Consider the following 21,564-nt stretch of genomic DNA (forward strand, 5'->3'; position numbering starts at 1 on the left):
TGACTTTCAGACTGGATTTGAGCATTGAATTTGTTTTTTAGTAGAACAGTTAACTACTTGTTCAAAATCAGCTTTATCAACACCATTATCATCCACAAAGTCAGTTCTTACCCCCTTCACCCAACTATCCTAATTACCTGAATGACTGCACTTCCAAAGGCTCCTTCCGACTCTGCCCTCGGAGCCGGTGAACATCCTTGGCAGCAGCTCTCATCATTTTATCAGCTTTGAGCTCACACTTGTGTTCTGTTTTTTCCACCTAAAAACCAAAAGGAAGCTGTTTGTGTTTCCGGGAGGAATCGCTCTGAATAAATCTGTAAACACAGCAGTTTTACCTGCAGGTCCGAAGGGTTTGAGACCTGCTAACTCAGGAATCAGTAGCTACAGAAGGTAAATTGAAGGCTCGTCAACCACTGTAACCAGGAGAGCTTTTTCTAAGGTCTTCAAGGCCCTTGCTAAGAATTATGGCTGTCATCCATGTCTTCTTTGTATCATGATTTTTCAGCCAACACATCAGCTTATGCAAGAACATGGTAATCTATTTTCCAAGCTCTATCCCAGAGGACTTCTTTTTTTTCCCCCCCATCTACATACTATGCCATCATAACTTGAAATATTTCTGTCTGCTGCCAAAGGTGCTTGTGATAAACCAGGAAAGCTGAGAAGCGGCCCTCTCACTAGGGAAAGGAACTTGTAGACAGAGTAAGGTTAAGTGCTAACCATTGCAAACTGTGGTTCAGGAGGCTGAACTTTACAGAACAGATGGGATTTGTGACTTTCCATACATGCACCTGAACTAAGATAGGAAATCTCTGTGCTGCACAGGTTCAGGTGTAACAGGATGCCACAGGAAGCTAAAGAGGCAAGACAAATTCCAGCAAGGTTAGAGGAGGACTCAGCTCAGAGGATTTCAAACATCCATGCTGGACATATACTAACTAGAAATGACTGTCATTTTAAGCTCAGGATCATCATCATTACTGAGCCATCATTTCTCTTAGGAGAAGCAGATTTAGATGCTGTCCTCCTAACCTTTGTCTTTGCAGGCACAGACTCTGCAGTCTGTGAACTGAACATTTGAGAACAGCAACTTCCATCATCAATAGCTTGCTTGATGGAATCGTAAGTACAAGACACGAGTGACCATAGTGCTAAAGTTTAATTTCCAGGTTGTCTAAAATCCCAATTCTCAAATCACACTTCTCAAATGTTAAATAAAATCCAAAGGCAGGTATCACTTACTCGTTTTTCCACTAGCCTCAGCAGCAGTCGAAATCTCTCATCATCCTTCACCCACTGTGGTAACTCTTTCTCACCCTGACTCTGAGCTTGTTCTAACTGTTCCTTTAGTTCTCTCAGCACAGAGATCTCCTGAACAAGCCGATCATGCCAGGTTTTTGAAGCCTGCAGGTCCAGCTCCAGGTCTAGTGAAGTGCGAATCAGGCGCTCTGTACCAACAGACTTAATTGAAGGCTGAAAAAAAATTATGGACAATAGTGAGAACTGCCCAGACTGCACCCCTTCTGAAAGGCCCAATAATTTTACATGACCCATTCTTGTTCCTCCAACGCTTCTTAGTGCAATAAACAAATAAATACTTCTCTGAGTAACTGAAGCAGCTTTCTTTTCACCTTCATCCCCAGCTGATTGCAGCACAAGCACTAAATGCTCTTACAATAAATGCAGCAGAAAAATTGTTGCCACTCCTACTCCAATACGATGGAAGATATCAGGAACAATCTTTCTAAACTTATTTCTTTAAGCAAGCTTTAGAGTTAAACATCCCTGTCATACTCCAGCATTACTAGGAAAGTTATCTTTAAGAGAAGTATCTCACATGCAAAGAAAAGTTTCTGAATCAAAACACTTGGCAAATGATTTGTGTTTACAAAACATTCCTCCTTTTAAACTGTTTTCACTTCTTTTTTGTGCACGTCTGTACCAGACAAAAAGCGAGTAGAGATGCTTTTACCCGTTTCACTCTGACGCTTCGTCTCTCCATTGCATTTCGAACAAAGGGGGTTTTTTTGGATAGCGTTGAACTGTCACTATCGCTGCGATTCAGCTGAAAAATGGAAGAGAACATGTTTCCATCAAACATACAAGTACATACTTACATAAGCAGCAACATCACAGTGTAAGCTGTGAGGTAAGCAGACCTTTCAGGTTTTGTAAAGACTGCAGCGTCAGGACTCAGTAAAAAATTGAGACTACGCAAACGATGACATCATTCCCTCGTTAATGAAAAGCAGTATTTTATAGATCCAGGATTGCATTTTCCTTACCCGACACACATACTGACTTTGTGGTCCTGGTGAAAATGTTTTGGAGCGGATGATGGTGCTACCCCTGACAAACTGAGTTTGTGGTGGATTTGCTGCTCTTTTGTCTTTTGGACGCACCACAGCAGAAGACTGTGCAAGGCTCTCTGTGTTTGTCTCTTTATCCACCTGAAAGACAGATAGTGCAGTGTAAAATGCCAGCTTGCCATCTGACCAATGATACATCCAGGGCTGTCTGGCAGCCACCTGTGATAGATCTGTGCTTTCAGCCCAGAGGCATCGCACTTAAACCAGATACTCTTTAGCTCCTTTCATACACGGTGCTCTGACACTACGCTGTGAACTCAGCAGCTGCTACATTAACCGTATTGCTCCCTAAGGGCTCCGTGTCCATTGATTGCTGTGGACACAATTGAGTCCAGTGAGCTTTGCTTGTTGGATCCAGTACATCAACGTGAACCAGCAATTTCACTTACAAAAAGGGAGTTACAATTTTGAAGACCACTCCCTTACCTTTTGTGCATCTGCAACAAGCACAGATATAAAAAGCTGTATGTACATGCACAGAGAGCAGATCAAGAGCACATTAATTATGCTTGTGAGAATGTAGGAACACTCAGAATTATACAAGGTCAAAGCCACAGCCACATATTAATGAAAACAGTTTCCAAGAATAACAAAAGAAGGTGTGAAAAATGCTTATTAACCATGGGAAAAAGTTGTCATGCAGTTATTTAATATTTCAGGTAGGTAAGCATTTAAAAATCAATTATGAGCTTTCAAAAAAACTGCTGCAGCTCTGCTCAGCTCAACAGCAACCCAGTCCACTACGCAGCAGCATTTTCTCCTTCAAACTGAAACCTTAAATAAAATAGGAGCTCCCTTATCAGGAGATGAACTGAAAGGAGAAAAACATTGACACTGACATCCAAATATTTGGATGGTGCAATTAAATGGGAGCTGCTTGGAACACTGCATTAAACAATAGGAAGTTTAACTAGAGCTTTACCTTTACTGCCATTTCCACGTGAGGAGGGGAATTCAGACTTTCTTCTGTTTCCCACAGCAATTTTCCAGCACAGAATTCTTCCTCCTCTTCTTCTTCATTTTCACTGATCTCATCCAGTTCTTCCTGCTCAGCAACCTCTTCATCTTGCCTGTTAAGAACAGCTTCTGTTACCAAACTGGCCTGCTTTATACAATATTCAGGTGTTCCAGAAGGGAGTTACTTCCTGTAAGCTGCTGAACAGAAACTCATCCCTACAGCAGTCAGTTGCATCTGTAGGAACTGAGATTACAAACTCAAACTGAGATTACATGAAACTTTATATAAAAGAGAATTAGGAAAACTACAGTGAAGCTGCACTAGAAAATAACCCCTACAACCACAATCTTCCATCCACACTGATCTTGTTTGAAATGAGAAAGTTCAGGGTTCAGCCATGTGGTGTGAGCTAAAGATGAGTACATTTCTCAGGATGAAACCAATCTTAGTTTAACGAGTGATAATGGAGAAAATGGAAACACTTTTTAAAACATCCTTTTCAGCTCCCCCCAAACTCTCTCCTGGCTCCTCAATCAAGTCCCTTGGTCTGGCTTGCATATTTAGTTCAAATGTAACATTTCATTAATAGAATTTGAAGTTGAACAATGTAAGCAACCACCAAAACTAATACTGCAGCAAAACCACAACCCATGCAGTGGAGCATTCAGAAGTTCACAGCACATTCTACCAAAGAATGAACATGGTGTTTTCCTATCTATTTCTAAGCTTTGAGCTTTGTTCTCATTTCCCAAGCAGAGTCTCCATAAAAAAAGAAATAAAGATTTCACTGCAAGATGGAAGCAACTTTCCACAGCTCGGTATCACCTATTTTTCCTCCACACATCAATTTTCAGTGTTGAACCCCCACACTCTCAGATAATCCCACAATGAGACAGTAGAATGCTGCTACCTACCAGCTCTCTCCACCAGTTAAAGTGGTTCTGCTTTCCTCCAGTTTCTTCTCCACAGCTTCCAGTTCAACAGCTGTCTGCTCTAAGAGTGCTGATACGGAGTCCTGAGGAGAACAAGAGGCTTCTTTTAAAGGTACTACTCAGACTGCAATAGGCCCAACTTTTTGGTCAGAACAGCCCCGCCAGCTTTCTTCTCTACATCCACATTGCTCAAGCAGCTCATTACACATCCAGCATACAGTCAAGACTGCTGAGTGTTGCTGGTCCAGCTTTCACCAGTTTTGCTATCTGTACAGCATGTGTGCAACTACCAGACTGAGCATATTACATTCACATTGCATGCTGTGCACATAGAAAGGTTAAGTGTATTTTTACTTGTTCAGCAAGTTTATTGCAGCAAGGTGATCTGTCTAGTGAGAAGAAAGGCAAAAGCTGTCATGTTGCTTACAGCAGACCACACACCATAATCCTCATGCTCCACAAGGTGCAGATTTCAGTAAGCAGCTAGCCTGGGACAAGGACATATCTGTAATCACTGTACTATTTTGCTTCATTTAGTAACATTCTCTGTTCTAAACATAAACACGTCAGACTCTTCTTCCTATCTATTGTAAAAATCCTTCCTTCAGCCACCCCAACAGTACTAATGAGAGGGTTTGTAAGAGATTTGTTTGACTTAAGGAGTTCTTACTGTTTTATCAGTGCAGGGTATTTCAGAATGAATGTTTCCTTGTTTACTTTTTCTGTTTTGCTTCTGCAGATACTTCGAACTAAGGAGGTTATACCAACGTGTTGATTTCTCTCCAGATCTACATATTTCAGCAAGGCTAATTTGTGCTCCACCCTACCGACAGGGGAAAAATAATATTAGTACAACACTGAAATGCACAAGTACTTTACCAGTAAGAAGAGAGCAAAAAGTCAGGACTACCTGAGTTTGGCAGGTACATCAGAAAACTTGCCCTGTTTATCCCCATCATTTCAACAGCATGTGAGGAATTGCACTGGTAATACTTTATGCTTAACTACACTCCCAGTACAAATACCAAGTGCCTTATTGCAGGTCCTGTGCACAAGTACTGACAGTTTTGCCGTAGCAAATAACTTACAGCCACAGCTTCAAAATAAAAAGGAACAGGAGAAGACTCCTTTCAAGGGACCTGCAAGGCTGACAGGAAATAAAATCACTCTTTCAGACTGATGTTATAGTTCTGTGTATTCTATTCTTTCATCTGCCTTCCCTTTCTCTGACATCATATTTAATACACATATTTATGACTGAAATAAAGCTGTTCTGAAATTTGCTTAATCAGTGACTAAGCAGACTCCATTTCACAAGCGCAGTTCAACAGACTGCATACTGATGCACATGTCATGCGAGTTCATGTGGTCCCATCAGGAGCTCAGGTACAGCAGGACATTACATGCTGCCAGACAGGAAACCTCTATTTGGAGAACAGATCTTTCCCTCAATCCAGATTTGCTTTGCAAAGCAGGTGAGGGAAGAAATGCAGAAACATCATGAAACATGCACTTCCTCCACCCATCAAAGATGCTACTTGCAGGAGAAAAAATACTGCTGTAGCTTAACTGTTGCTTATATCCCAGTTTGACACACTCTACTCGTGTTCTAGACTACATTACTCCAGCAACAGCAGCATTTAAATCAAGTTACCCAGTTCACACTGAACAAAAGGCTGGTCTAGCAATAAGGAGCTAAATGTCTAGGGAAATACAAGCACTCAAAACAACAGTTAAGGAATTTTTAATAGTGAAGCTTAGGATTACCAAGAACAAGACTCTGAGAAGTTGCCACAATTCAAAGTTTAAAATTTTGTTCCATTTAGAGGGGAAAATAAACACAAAAAACGTATTGAAATAGAGGAATACTAACCAGACATTCTTCAAGCCGAGATTTATCTACAGTGCAAACATCAACTCTCAAAGTCTTCTGGCGTAAAGCTGGGTAAGAGATAGAAACCCAAAATACTTCATTGTACATGAGATTGTCTGAAACTTCCATTGGTCTTGTGCGAAACAAGCAGCTTGTGCTTTCCAAACAGGGCAGGACTGCCACACGAATGTTCCTATTGTGAAAAACATGCTGCAGTCAGTACTACTGTACAAGTTTGCAGTCACGTCCATTGCAAGTGCTCCATAGATTTGTAAGCAAAATTCTTCCTGAACATGGTGAACATGACTGTCTTATTCTGCTCTTTGAAATGTTAGTAAACTGCGGAAAAAGGAGTATCTCATCACAAAATCAGAGACAAGGTGGCATGAGTTGCTGTAGGTTTTGTCTCTCTGAATCTTGTGATTGAATCACAGGATTGTTTCACATAGTGGTTTACATCTGCACAGTCTGTCACTAAACAGAAACTTGCTAACACTACCCTTGTGTAGAAACAGCAATGCAAAAATTAATCAAGCTTATGTTGGTTTACTCATTATGCAGATGAATTTATAAGTTATGCCTCGATTGAGTGTAGTAGAACCAGGGCATTTCTCTACACGTGGATGCCTCTGTGCACGTTTCCAGGATGAGTTCTGCAGGAGAATGACAGTCCCTTCTGCACTTGACACAGTGGCTCTGGGTGCTGCTGGAGTTAAGAATCTTGCTGGCTGGTGTTAATCCCAGCAAAGCTTGTCCCAGTTAATACAGACCTTTGAGGAGAAAGTTGCATCTTGTTCCAGTTTGAACACACGCCTCATGAACAATGTGACATTATAAAACTTAGAAGCATTTCAAAAGGGATACATTTTTAAAAACTATATATAGTGTGTATATATATATATTTATTTCTTTTTAAGAGTGTGAACAACAGATCAACATCTGTTTAGCTCCTGCTGGAATCTAATACAAATATATCAAATGTGTTTGCTTCACCCACTTACACTTTTTGGTCCTGTTGTAACAGCAGTGCTTGAACATTACTCAGCTGGATAACCAGTATTGCAAATTGCTTATTTTTTTCATCGTATCTGAATTGAAAAGACACAAAAAAAACCCGTTATAGAAAAGTCTGTCACAGATGCCATGAGCGAGTATTCCACTCATTTCAAAAGTAAGGGAAAAAAAACATTATACAGTTAAGGCAGAACTCTAACGAGAGCATGGCCTGCCTATAGTTTATAACAATATCAGTTTCATGTTACATGAAATTTGGCTAGCAGAACATGCAGCATAACTTCAGAATTCATAGGTACAATAGACTACAGATCTGACTTACCACACTGATCTTTTGGGGATCAATCTACTTAATTGCTGTATTGAACTTAAACCTTTTGAAAGTTTTTATATAATCAATCTAATACAAAAAAAAGTTGCATGTAGAAATACTTCATACAAGTAACAAAGATATTCTGGTAACCATTGATTCACTGTTGATGGCCATGACAAAATAGTTTCACATTTCTTACTTTTCTTTATTAATACATCATCTTCTGCTGAATCATTTAAGGACAACACCTCTGTGCCTACCTTCCTATGCCTTACTTGCTTCTTATGGGATTCAGACGTGGCCAGAGATTACCACTCACCCTTACTAGCTTCTGCCCCCACAAACTGCATGCTGAATGCTTCCCTCAGTCCAGCAGTCCAGTACTCCAATTGCTACTTGGTACTGTTGTACCACTATCACCAATTGATTTCTACTGACATAAAAGAAGATAACTGGGCCAAGGATCTCACAGAGATGAGTGCAATCATCAATTACAGTATGAAAAGAGTGTTTGTTAACACCAGTGGGATAAGGTAAATAAGGTAAGTAGACAGAACAAAGCACAAACTTGAATATTCTGCAGGAAGGAAAATCGATTAAAGATATGTAGTGCTTACCTCATTGCAATTTGCACTTTAGCTGTCCCAACTGCTTCTGTATCATCACTGTCAAACACCATCACCTCTGATGCACACGGTCTGTGAGAAATTAAAGACAATTAAGGGCTTAAACTCCCTCTTATGGAAGATGCTACCATGTAAGCAATAGATAATCTGCCTTCCATTCAGGAGTTGAATATATAGACTTGGCAAAACTAGCCTCTAGAAGAAAGCCCAATTAAAGAAGTTCAGTCACCCTTAGAGGTATGTATTATGTATTGCAGTCCTTATCAGCAGAAAGTCATATGCCTTCCCCTTTTTGCTGCCAAGAAAACCACATGACAAGCTGTGCAAAGAGAAGGCAGGGAGGGCTATTAAAGGGTTCCCTTGACAGGATTTTATTAAAGACAGCTGACTGCCCAACAACAGAAATAAGACTTAACAGTTAAAATCCTGTCCTGCACCGTGACAGCAAAAATTCTCAAGTTTGATTAGATTTAAGTCACTCCTTTGTTTCTTCAACAAATCAAACTTTCCTAAGAACATTAGAAGTAACAGAGTACATTGGTTAATTTTCTTTAAAGGAGTCACCTGCATAGTTTTTCCTCCCAGTTCCTCCTCTAACCTTTTATGTGTTTTTTTTGTTAACCTTTTTATGTGTTTTAAGTCCCAGCAGCTACATTCACCCTCTAGCTGGCTTGGAGACTACCCTGTACAATGTTAAAACAGGATTAGCATCAAAATGTCTCCCATATTTCTTGGCAATCTACTGCATTTCATCTAGAGAGGACAAAGGTATTGTTCATCCTATCCTCACTATTACTTATAGGCATCAAAACAATACTGCAGCCATTACAAAGGTTGCCAAGTCAACAACCCAAACATTATGTCACCTAAGACATGAATACACATGGGATGCATTCTCTGCTTCCCCGATATTATCTCTCCTTCCCTCTCTCCCCTTGCCACAGAGCTCCCTGCCCCATGCAGAGGACACAAGAGCCCTAAGACATCTCCCTGAGTGATTGTTTGACTTGAAACTACAAGGCCTGATTTACAAAACATCAAAACATTCTACAAGGAAATAGTCCTATAAACATAGATTACTCATCTCTCTGGAGAATTCATTAGTAAAATGAATGGGAGTAGAGACCAGCTACTTTTCATCTCTACAGACTTGTATGGAAAAAAAAAAAAAAAAGCCCCATTATATATCTCTGTTAATAAAAACAGTAGGAAAACCCACTGTAGACAGAATCAAAACATGAATCAGTAAGAACATTATCTTTCAGCGTACTTTTTGTCAAACTCCTCTAGGTAGCTTTAGCAAGCACTAAGTCCAGAACCCCAAGAGGAGCAGCAGTGCACATATCATTCTAAAGCTAAGGACTAAGAGAGAAATATCTGCACAAGTCATGAACTGAACCCAAACACCTAGAACCTGCAGATAGCTATAACGAGGTTCACAGTGATACAGTGTTCCTCTGTAGCGTACCAAAGGCCTTACGGGCTGAGGGCTGTCACTGCCACCAGTAGGGCTGGCTGGCAAGAGGGGAGCACTACACCTGCCAGATGGCTCTCTGTGATCTCTCACAGCTCACCAGTGCTTTCAGAAACAGATGAGCTGTTCAAGCAGTTCTCCATGAAGAGAGAAGTGAAAACCTTGTTTCCAGCAATGGGATACATAAGTCATGTTTACAACCCAATTCAACCTCCTTACAGTTTTTTTTTTGTTTTTTTTTTTCCAGGTTGAGAATCTTACTCATCTAATCACAAGAAAACCATCCAAGCAGTATTATCCCAGCTGAATCCTGTGTGAGATACTGAATCGTTTGCTTCTTCTTTGAGAAAAATCTGATGTCTACCTTTGCACAGATGCTTCATATACCCCGCTATCTCCAGCAACAGATTCGTCAGACACTGCAGCCGATACACATGCCACCTTCAGAGCCATCCCTCCGGCTGTATTTACACCTGTCAGAAAAGCAAAGAGGAAAACCAAAAACAGACGTTAATGAAAATGAACAGTCGGGATCAGAAACAACTTTATCTTCTCTCTCTCCTCAAATTACATTTTTTTCCCACCTCCCTTCTGGCAAACAATAGCACATTTCTGAACACGAACAGCACAAAGGCAGGGAGACCTGTGCTCACCAGCCAGAGCAGGTTTAGCACTTATGGATAGTGCCAGGCTGACCTGGATAGCTCACAGCCTTGAGCTCAGAGGAACAGCACGTGGCAGCAAGGAGAGCAGGAGCTGCACTGTCAATGCCCATTTAATACCTGGGTCCTGCAGCAGAGTGCCCACAGGTGGAAGCTGCACTGTGCTGGCTGCAGTACCACAGCTGCCCCAGGTACCTCTGGGGATACAAGTCCTCACATGAGGGGCTTCAGAGCATTTGAAAGGCAAGGAGGTATGCAGGAGAAGAGGACAGGAGAGAAGACAGAGCTTCTAAACTCCAAAAAAAGTTACACATCAATAACCAACAAAAGAGCTTCTCCTTCTCTCAGGGCAAGTGAGCTTTGAGCAGATACTAACCCTTCTGTCCTACCATCACAGACAAAAGCAAGGAAGACAAATACTGCCATGTCAGCTCTGGCCAGGAAGGGATCATTTGAGGGGTATATCCTACCTGGAGAGCTTACACCACGTTTAGCTTGTAACTAAGGAGGGGGGAAATGCAAGGAAATGCATTCCCATATCCCTGGATCGACTAAGTTAGCATACAAAAGACAGCATACAAGTTTGGAAAGATGACGTTATTTAGATACACATGGGGAGAAAAGCTACAGGACTCGAGGTAGCAGACACAGAAACACAGGGAAGACAGAAAAGAAATGGAGAGAGGGAAAGCAAAAAGTTTTGCATATGGATGTTAAGGAGGTGGTGCTGGTCTCTGCTGTATGGGAACCACAGACAGGATGCACAGAAATGGCACAGAGCTGTGCCAGGTTAGGGTCAGACTGGACACGAGGAAAAATTTCTATGCAGCAAGGACAGTAAAGCACTGGAACGGGCTTCCTGGAGTGCAGGCTGATGTCTCGCACCATCAGTATTCAAGAGGCGTTTGGACAATATCTTCATTAATATCCTTTAGCACTTGGTTAGCTCTGGAGAAGTCATGCAGTTGGTCTCAATGATCTTTGGTAGGTTCCTTCTAACAACTATTCTATTCCAATTCTTGTGTTACAAAACAGGGAATGATGCACACTCAGAATTCTGGCAAATTTTGCAGATAGAAGCTTCAGCCATAGGTCTGGGAACTGGGTGTCCCAGAGTAGCTAACAAGCACTGCGGCACATCCAGCTCATCTCCCTCCAACACTGGCAGGGCCCTGGAACATCTGCTGGGTAGGTGAGGATGCATCATATTGTCACATGGAGAGCAACAAACTCCAAAGCAGAGGTGTGGGGACACACTGCTGTGGGATTTTTGTCTTTACAAATTGATCACTTATGAGGACCTTGAATCAACCTATTGTTTCTGTCTCATGTTTTATTAACAAGCAGATTTTTTTTTTTTTTTTTAATCTTACACACAGCAACATAAAATCCCATAATTAAAAATAGATTTGAAACACACCAGCGTGAGAAGTGTGCAAACTGGACACAGGATTGTAGGCTGATAAAAAGACTTGTTCTACAATTATCAGTAGAGGGTGCTACAGGTAACACCAAAATGTTGCTCACGTGTGTAAGTAATTTAGGCCAACTCTTCCTTTCCTGTTGTCAGTACCACCGAAGGATGTTTTTTTCTTTTTCCCCAGCATGCCCACAGAACTGCTGGACAGAAATTAATATCCAGACCTTTTCCCCAGAGGTCAAACCACATGAATAAACTTTGTCATCCATAACACACCAGATCAATCATTAACAGAAAGTAGTGGAGATGTTTCACACTGGCACTCAATTATACCCGTTCCCTCTCACACCATATGGGAGGGCCCAGTCCCTTGCTCTCCCCACACCCTGGCCCCAGGTATGTGAGAGGCAAGGAGTGTTTCCTCTTCCTTCCCCACTGCTCTGTGCCCTTTCTTCCCTGGTTCCTCCCCTGCTTTCTAGTTGTTGGAGGTTTGTGCATTGCTCCCTGAAATGCCAGTCAAGGAATCTTTTCATATTAAGCTTCTTTATTAAGTAGAACGCTGCAAATCTGTCTCCACATGCTTAAGCTCTTTTTCTCCTTTGATTACCACTGCCATTTAATCACTTCAACCCACAAAGCCTTTGCTTTTGATAACTCCACCTGAGTATCTTGTGGTCAAGGGGAGTGAACGAATCCTCTCAGTTCTCCAATGCATGCTTCTGATCCTTGGACATGTCGCAGATCCAGTTTGCAAACACTTCTTTTCCAGTCCATTTTTTCTTGCTAGCTTCGCAATTAAGGAAGCTTAAGCCTACTACTATTGGAGGCCTCTGTTTTTTTATTTTTGCTGTTTTCTGGTATCTTTTTGTGACACCTTCACCCGGGGCAGGAGCCCATGGCACAGGTTATAGTGCAGAAAGCTGATGGGTAAAGCTGATGGGTACCACCATGACAGTTGGAGCATCTCAGAAGCAGAGAGCTTCACTGCGTGATGCTTCAGCTCCAGCCCTCAGCTCCAAGATACATGAAATCCCACAGGAAAAGGCCTCAGAAGAGTTCAAATGGAACCTGTTGCATCTCATTTGGCAAAGGTGAATTTAAAATGAAAGCAACTGGCCGAATCCCAATGCATCCTTATCCCCGTAACAAAACTGGGAATAGAGAGGATGCACAAACACCAAAAATACAGTGGGCATATAGATATCAGAATGCAGAAGTGTAAACCTGAATAAAGATGAAGGGGTTTCCCAAAAATAATATTATGCATCCATCCTTCCTATCCTCCCCCACATACATTTTCCTGTAAACCACTTAAACATTTTGTGGCTTAAACACAGTGGCTGGTAACACTTGCTATGTTTTTTCCTCAGCTCTTTTTTTTTAATTTTAATATATTTCATTTATTAATTCTAAGCTTTCTTTTCTTGCCACTTCTTCTTTCATGGGCTCTCACTGACACACCATAACAAGGACTTGAAAATACATGCTTTGGACTGTCCTCACATCCATGCCATTTTCTGCAAGAATGATGGATACCACCAAATTCCAAGTTTTGCTCTTAGTTTCACCTAAACCACTCAGCTGTCACTCGGGTAGTAGAAGAAACCTTAGTTTAGCCTCAGAAGCAGCAGGGATTTTTTTTCCTTTTTAAGAGAAAACAAAAGCAAATCTTTCAGATCTATACTGTTCAGCTCTTCTTAACAAGAACATGTGAGCATGCTTTTGCCATGAGGGCACGGACTAACCCACACAGCTGCAGCCACCTCATTTCGGGTGTTACACCGAACTGCTCTCAAAATGCCTGAGGAGTAAAATCTCGTCTCATTATTGCCCTGAAATAAACTACTTATGGTGATTATTTTGTCTGCTGACTGGGTAACAGTAATAATCGCTTAATCTGCTTAACACCTTAGCTTTCACTTCAACAGCCTTGACAAATCTTGAAGAGCTAAAAAGGTTAGAACTAATCAGCGTCCTGTTCTAATAGGAGTAATTACTGTTTCCTGCTCAAACCCATACTATGTCTTGCTCATAGGAAAACAGTAACTTAAAGGGGGAGCTCTGCACTCATGTCTTTTACTCTATTTTAAATAGCACCAGCTTTTCTAATGACAACCAGGACAGAAGGAAATGATAACAGCACTAGTTCCCTTTATTCACATAGGCTTTTTTTTTTTTTTAATAATCCTGTGCAAAACTGAAAAAACTGAATTGCACCTTCATACATCTACAGCCAAGGAGTTCACACTGCCTTAAAGCTCTTCTGTGCTACACTCAAAACTCCAGCTCTTGGAGCTGTTTCCATTGGGTTTAACCTTACTGCCAAGACATCAGCTTCAGACAGGCCCCAGCTCATGGCGTGAACTGCCACTTCCTGCTTCCCTCCACCACAGTGGGGCCATCACTCTAAAAAAGGGATGAATATTTCCCACCCACATATGAGCCATATGTATGCATTGGAACATTCACACTCTTTAAATGTCTTATTTTATCATGCTTACAACCTAAACACGCTTTTGTTGCTAAGAGACCACCCCCTCAAAACAGCAGAAACTTGAGCACAGCCTTGACACGTCTGCTCAGCTAACATTAATGAATTCACTGCCACTGATTTACTGGAATCCAGAGCGAGCTGTCACACACATTGAAGTGACGGTAGGATTTTGATTATCATTTGTCCACTGTTAAGCTGAATGGCCTTCCAAGTCATCCTCACATCTCACCCATTTTCATCAATATAGCATTACATGCCTCCTAATGTCAGACCTAACACAGTAGACCACACTCTGCGTAGTTAAGTGCCTAATTAATCCAGACATCCCACTACTGTAATTTATATTACTGTATACATACAAGTCACTAAAAACGGTCTTCTGGATGAATAATCAAATCACTGGTGATTTTGTGCGAAATAAAAATACCAAGCCTCTCTCCCAAGCAGGATATACACAGGAATACAACACAGATATCACAGTGAGTGACAGCTTTAGCAATACTTGCTTCTTAATGCCTTCTAAACTATATTAAAATAAACCCATACATGCACACAAAAACATTTTGTTATCATACCTTGACCCAGATGTTTATCTCCGGCTCTAGGCTCTTCCAGTCTACAATTGCCACTCTCGACATTTAGGGTGAGTTCTGAAAGATTTGCACTTATATCTGTATCATCAAAATCCATATGGCTTGAAAAAGCATCACCAGTAAGGAGTGGGTCTATCACCAGTGGAGAACAAGGTGGGGATGGAGAAGAGAGAGATGACCTTGGAGATAGTGATGTCATGGATTTTGGAGTACCAGACAGTGATCTCAAAGCCTGTATGCGACTGGTGGTATCTGCTTTGTGAGTTTTTGCTACTTCATTTTCATGAATAGTGGTAATACAGCCTGATGGTCTAAATCCAGTGGCTCCTTCCAAGAGCAAGTCAATCTTGTTTTGATAATCTGAGTCCAGCTGCTCCAACTGCTCCATGTGCTCACTGTAGAGGTCAGTGAAGCTGGCAGAGGTGGACGAATCCTGGCTGGAGGTGGCAAGAGATCCTCTGCTTGATGCCAGTGAGCCAGGACTGCTACTCGAGGACAGGGAAAGCATGCTGGCAGAAAGACTGAAGGAGACAAGTCAGAAAACAGTTATGTTGTATTTCTTGATTTCTGAAATAGACACTAAAATACCACCAAGTCTTCAAGCGCAGACAGTGCATTTTGCTTTGCCAGCTCAGGCCATATGCATTAGCTCCATCTATCTCCCAGTCTAGAACTATAGTCTACCCAGTGGAAAAGTTAGGCCACTTTTTAATAGAGTTCATACACATATGTGAACTCATCATTACCATTCTCCTAAGAATTCCTGTTCAGCCAAAGCAATACTAAAACAGTATTGAAGCAATCAGAAATTAGTGATAACATTCTCCATTTCTGTACGGAAAAATCTGTGGTAGCTGTTAATCTCCAAAGACCACCACACACACACAGAATAAAATAAAATAACAAAAATAAAAATAAAAAAGCAAGGTCATGCAAGCAGATCAAGTTATTGCATCCATCTATCCATACAGAAGAAAATTTCCATTCACCTCATTCGTGGAACTCAGCTCAAAAGGACAATACCAACTGCATGGAACTTGTCTTCTGACATGTGGCCCACATAACATGCAGCAGCTTCCAGAACACTGGAAAGATTTACCTACGTGAAAGGCTGCTACATGGACTCTGGGGCCATAAGAACAAAGGTAAGAGTTGAGGCTGAACTATGAAATTAGTCCTCATTAATTATTTTTAAAAATATAACTAACAGTAAAATTAGTTTTGAGCAAGTGCTTAGACCACTGGTACTATGTAAACCCTCCTTAGAAATTCCGTTTCAATCAATTCTGCTGCTTCAGATAATAAATACATTGCTTACTGCTGACTGTTTAAGAAGCTCTTAATTGTTGCTTTAGATATGGATTAGCCATTAAAAAAACCTCTGTATATGTACAAGTGGCTTAGGCTTAAGTTGTCTCGCGGAAAAACAGTGAGGATGTTAATAAGCCTAATAATGCATTATTTATGGGAACAAGCTAGAAGCTTTATCATAATATTATGCCTATGACCTTACAAGAGAAAAAATCCAGTATAATTTTGGCACAGAACATCTTCCTTTGTACAACATAGATGCACTGCACCACTTTTGATAAAAAAAGCCTTTCTGGGTGAAACACTTGAGATGCGATAAGCACTTCCGCATTTTAGCAATGTACGTACATCTGCTAAGGGCTACTGAATCTAGAGCTCTTCAGTATTTTTCTACCAAAATGGAGTGGGGCTTTTTGTTTCGCTTTGTTCTAAATTAACCTTGTCCACCTCATCAACCAACTGGGCTCAACTTCACTTTGCGCATACCTTTGAATGGCAGACATTTTGTATTATAGGGTTAATAGCAAAGGCTTATTCTTATGAAGGAGCATGCCAAGAACACTGAGAACATAGTTAGGAAAAAATTAGTTTCACATGCTTCTTGGTCACCTCAAAAGATCCCTGATCAGCTAGAAGAAACCAAAATGATGCAGCTCCACTGCACAAGAACATCACAGATAGCTATTCTCCATGGTGGCTTATTTACAAATCAGTCTTGCACTATGATTTTTTTCCAGTCTTTTTCGGTATCATCTTCATAACATGAAACAGAATCCAAGTGGAACAGAAGCTACAAACAGAATAAATTCAGTACAAATAGGAAAAACCTCAACCAAAGAAAAACCCCGCCGAACACTCTTTCAAAAGGCTAACGACACAGTTGCCACTTAGGAAGATTTAACTTTATGACTTACAGGCATGCATTTGTCTCTGAAAAGAGTAATTCTCTTGCTTCCAAAAACTACAACCTGAATAAGCAGACTGCATTAAGATTACAGAAATATTTCTGTGTACCACATTAACCACAGCACATTTAGGGATAACACAATATATTGCCTATGTAGCAAGCAACAGTATACTTGAAAACTTAACACAATAACATGTATTTACATTTCTAAGACACATTACACTAGCTTTGTTGATATTGAGCTGTCTTAACATATATACTAACATATATACTACTAAGAAAATAGATCAAAAAATTTGCCAAAAAAATCATTCCTAGTCTTGGCCACCTAAGCGTCCCACGTCAGAAATAAAAGGGATTGTTGGAACTCACTTTGTTGTCAGAAGCACCATCACAAAGACACTTATCGCATTCTAAATGCCTATCTAAATCAGGTGGGACAGATAATCCTCAGTCTTCCTCTTTCCATTGACTACATGGGAATCCTAGGCATTTTAGGCAACTACTTACTGCAAGTAAGAGGTCTTTCAGATCACTCAGCTGGGAGATGAAGCAGAGAAAGGGCAGTTACACCACGCGCAGTTAAAGAACCTAAAACTTCTGTAAGAGGCTACATACCTCTTCAGCTGGGTGTGCAGCATCGCAACCAGTCGTGTCGTTTCTTCCAGTTCTCGGACTAGCTGATTTCTTTTGCTACTCAACTTCAGTCTAAGAGGAAAGAAAAAAGATGATCTAAAACAGCACTTAAAATTTCAAATGAAGAGTAAAGGGAAGTTCTGTTCCTCCAGTGAAATCCTACCAAAGTTAACAACCGTGTACAATGTAAAGTAGGACAGAATTCAGTTTAGATGCAAAGATGCTTACCAACTTCCACACTCTCAGGATGAAGAACTCAATCCTAAAAACATTCACAACAACAGAAAGTTACACATCATAATATTAGTGTTTCTTAGGATCGGGCCTCACAATAAGTCTAACAGATTTTGCTTGCAACAAGCCTTACAGTTACTGTGCAAATAAAGAAGTGCTTCCATTGGTTTACAGTACAGCTTATACAATTCAGTTACTAATCACCTCATTATGACTTTACATTAATTAAGGGAATTTAAGGACATCTTGGTTTTATTTCACACCTGGACTGTTTGAGGCACAGTGTGCACTTAGGTGTTGCTCTCTAACTTAACAGGCTTTCAGGCACGAAATCCTTCACAAGAAACAACTTATTTCTTCAGCATAATTGAACAGAACCATATTCCTGAAAGTCACAGATGAAAGTGTTCATCTTACAGCATTGCAGGAAAACATTTGGTCAATCATAGATTTTTCAGGCTGGTGAAAATCCTGGAGCTGAGACTCATAGAATTTTTCCAGTATTATAAAACCATAAAAAGACTACGTAGAAAGTTTGTGTAGTCTAGATACTAAGCACGTAGAGGAAATGAAAATAGAGACAGACAAATGAATGCAATACTTGTATTCCATATTAACTGAAGAGACTGCAACTAAAAATAGCATTGTCATAGGTGTTCACATTAATACATCCAGACAGTAAAGCAGCTGTAGGAAGCACCCAATGCACTATTCATCCTCAGTGTACTTTCCTACTGTAACACATGCAAAATTAGGGAGGATAACTCTTATTTCTTTCAGCTAGTTCAGATTCACAGGATAGGCCATGCAACTCCCACAGTCCTGTCAAGTACCAGTTCCTAGAGAAATCACATACAGGGATGCTCAAAACAAACTCGTTTGAACCTTTATCTGTCAACATTTGCAAGCTCCAGAGAGCAGAGCAACTGTAGCAGCTATTTAGAGTTATTTCTTACTTTTTCACATAGGATCAATTTGAAGGAAGGTGGCCAAACAAGGCCTCCCCACAGGAGGATTAACAACTGCAGTCAGTTTCTTTTGAAAGATGATTTCAGAAATGGCCTTATTCAAGTCTGAGATCACAGTGCTATTAGCAGCCAGCCAGGAGGTAGTGCTGCTTATTCCCGATTAACCCCATCCAACAATGCAAGCTCTGTCTTACACTCAGCAACCTACCTCTCAGTTAGAGCTTTGCTTTGAGTGTCTCTAGCAGCCTGAAGATCTTCCTCTAAGCGCTTTCTCTCCGTCTCCAGTCTCTCTACCTCTCCTCGAGCCCATTTTCTGGGGCTAATAAATCGCATTTCTTTTAAGAGCTCCTCCTTCTCATTAATTAATATTAGCCGATCCCGCTCAGAATCCAGCACACCAGGCCAGGCCTCACTGTCAAGCTTTGCCAGTTGTATTTTCAGGTTTCCTATTCTGCAGGAAAAAAATAAAAATAAAATTAAAAATCAAGTATTTATTCCAGGAGGAATGTCTGAGCTATCACTCCCTAAACACACAAAGGTGTACCCTGACCAACCACATCTTCCATAACAATGAAGAATCTGAGCTCAGGGGCAACTAATCTCACCTTTATGCCACCTTTATGGGGGTGTTGCCAAACACAGCTCTGCCAGGGGGCTGATGCGCAGAGTGGGATTTTAACTCACATTTACTTCCAATGGTAAGCCTAGAGCTAACTAGGGGTTTCTTTCCATCAGTCAGGGAATAGCATCTAAACCAACAAACCAAACATAAAACAAAAAGCTGTCAGATACACTCTAGAGGTGCTTCCATGCCTTCATGCCCTCACAGTGATTAGTGTGGACAGTATCATGCAGTAAGTAAAAGATCTTAACTTGGCTTTATTGAAGAGAATTCTATGCTCCCCACACTGAATTTAGACAAGCTGGTAAACCCACACTGATCCGCCTCATCCATTACAGCAGATGAGTAGAAAATACCTTTCTGAAGGGAAGCCTCATTTTTTTCCATCAACCCATTTTCCACAGCAGGCTGCTTGTTCTAATTAAATGTCCATAATTGTTAGATATTCAACCCAACTATTTCTATGTTTTCTTAGGAACTATTCTATTTTTGAGTGCCTGATTAAGTGTAATACTGTGCTCCAATGAAGAATTAACAATGGCATTAATTCATAATCCAAGAATTCCTCTGTGTATTTGGAAGGGATATGAATTTAAGAGGATTGGCTGGCATTAATCTGATCACTTCTGGCATTCATTTGCATGGACATGGCTTTTCCACTGGAATTTGTTCTCTATACAGTTCCACGTCTAGCAGTTCTGTTACACTAACCCCAAGCTTTCACCCTGCTCTGTATATGGTCACTTTCCCTCCTTGTCAGTATTCTAGTCCAATGAGGCCGTATCATTACAAAATAAATGCTTTGCAGACTGACGTTTGACTGAAAACTCCAGCCCTTCAGCGTCCCCTGACTCAGTCTGGACTCCATAACTGATGTGCCACATTAGCCTTGTGTTGCAATGAAATCAACAGTGCTGGGCTGAATTCACTACGTAATTTTTCTGTGTGGCTACTAATGTAAAGAACAAGAATAAACAAGAATAAAACTTCAGTTATTAAGTGATTTATTCGTTGTTATATCAAGTGCTTTTTATTTTTCCCTTTGGGAGAGCTGGTATCTTTAGATGATATAGGCATAATACAACATTTGCAGTCCTTTTGGAGACCACATGAAGCACGTGCTTCTCCAGAAATGTGCATGTTAATACACACAGCCCCAGATCAGTTCTTCAGAAAAACTAAGTGCAAGATGCACTCAAAAAAACTGATGAGTGAAATATCCACACAATTGTTCCGATGCTTCAAGTGACTTTAAAATATTCCAGTTTAGGACAACACAGAACGTATTTTTTAAAAGTCCAGAGTTATCAATAATCAAACAGCACCCAAAATGAAATTTTAGATGCTGTAGGAATTAAAGCAGTGCATAGAGAGCAACTGATACAGAGCTGAGTTAATATATTATGTCTGAAGCTGCACAGGATCTGATGACGCCCATCCTTCCGGCACTGCTGCAGTAGCTACCTTCTCGTGGAGACGCAGCACTAACGTATATTTCAACATAAGTCTATTATTAGTTTCCAAACCAATTAGCCTAGAAGTCACTGCAGTCGTCCCTAGTTCCTTCTGTGCATGTTTGACATGATCTACTTTAGGGCACTCATTGTTTCACTAAGCCATGAAAGAAAAGGACCTTGTGGTAGATGAGGGAACATGCAATTGTGCTTTAAATTGCTCTGCCTGGAAAAGTTAAAAATACTCCCTTACGTCCTGTGGCATTAGTCTGGTCCACGATAGTGTAAAAGGTGTCTACTACTGTCTCTTTTCAAAACCATCAGGACCCTGTAAAGTCTGATAGCTCTAACCTACCTAATATGACTTCATCTTGATCTGAAAGCCTTAAGTGTTACCTTTCCAGACAAAGCAGAGCTAATAGGACAGAGGTGTTCCTACCATTTTGTCTCCCTTCATAAAATCTGTATGAGCAAACTGCTTTCTCCTTTAGATCTTGAAACATTTTAATATTCCATTTTGGAGACGGGAAATGCTAACACATCGTAAAACACTAATTTTCATAGCAGCAGAAGATTCCTTGTTAGTCACTATATCCATAGCATTGTTTCATCTTAAAACCAATTATGGTGTTTCTTTCTGCAGCTCCTAATGAAGACTTTGCCAAATCCACAGTGCTCTGACAGATGGAGATCTTTTCATTTCA

General features: G+C 40.7%; 1 protein-coding gene across 2 annotated transcripts in view; it reads right to left on the reverse strand.

The window, feature by feature from the left end:
• The window catches only part of WWC1 (WW and C2 domain containing 1), a 59,622-nt gene that overhangs the window by 4,472 nt on the left and 33,586 nt on the right, over nt 1-21,564 (reverse strand). For both annotated transcript variants that reach the window (XM_015875920.2, XM_015875919.2), the window contains exons 9-22: nt 18,993-19,235; nt 17,565-17,654; nt 14,711-15,249; nt 9,924-10,032; nt 8,077-8,157; nt 7,134-7,220; nt 6,133-6,325; nt 4,930-5,082; nt 4,242-4,342; nt 3,292-3,439; nt 2,286-2,450; nt 1,973-2,065; nt 1,243-1,473; nt 138-259 (exon numbers count right to left, since the gene is read on the reverse strand). In XM_015875920.2, the coding sequence (XP_015731406.1) occupies nt 138-259; nt 1,243-1,473; nt 1,973-2,065; nt 2,286-2,450; nt 3,292-3,439; nt 4,242-4,342; nt 4,930-5,082; nt 6,133-6,325; nt 7,134-7,220; nt 8,077-8,157; nt 9,924-10,032; nt 14,711-15,249; nt 17,565-17,654; nt 18,993-19,235 (2,355 nt within the window). The remainder of the gene's footprint in view (nt 1-137; nt 260-1,242; nt 1,474-1,972; nt 2,066-2,285; nt 2,451-3,291; nt 3,440-4,241; nt 4,343-4,929; nt 5,083-6,132; nt 6,326-7,133; nt 7,221-8,076; nt 8,158-9,923; nt 10,033-14,710; nt 15,250-17,564; nt 17,655-18,992; nt 19,236-21,564) is intronic.

Source organism: Coturnix japonica, chromosome 13 (assembly GCF_001577835.2).
Source record: "Coturnix japonica isolate 7356 chromosome 13, Coturnix japonica 2.1, whole genome shotgun sequence".
Taxonomy (NCBI): Eukaryota; Metazoa; Chordata; class Aves; order Galliformes; family Phasianidae; genus Coturnix; species Coturnix japonica.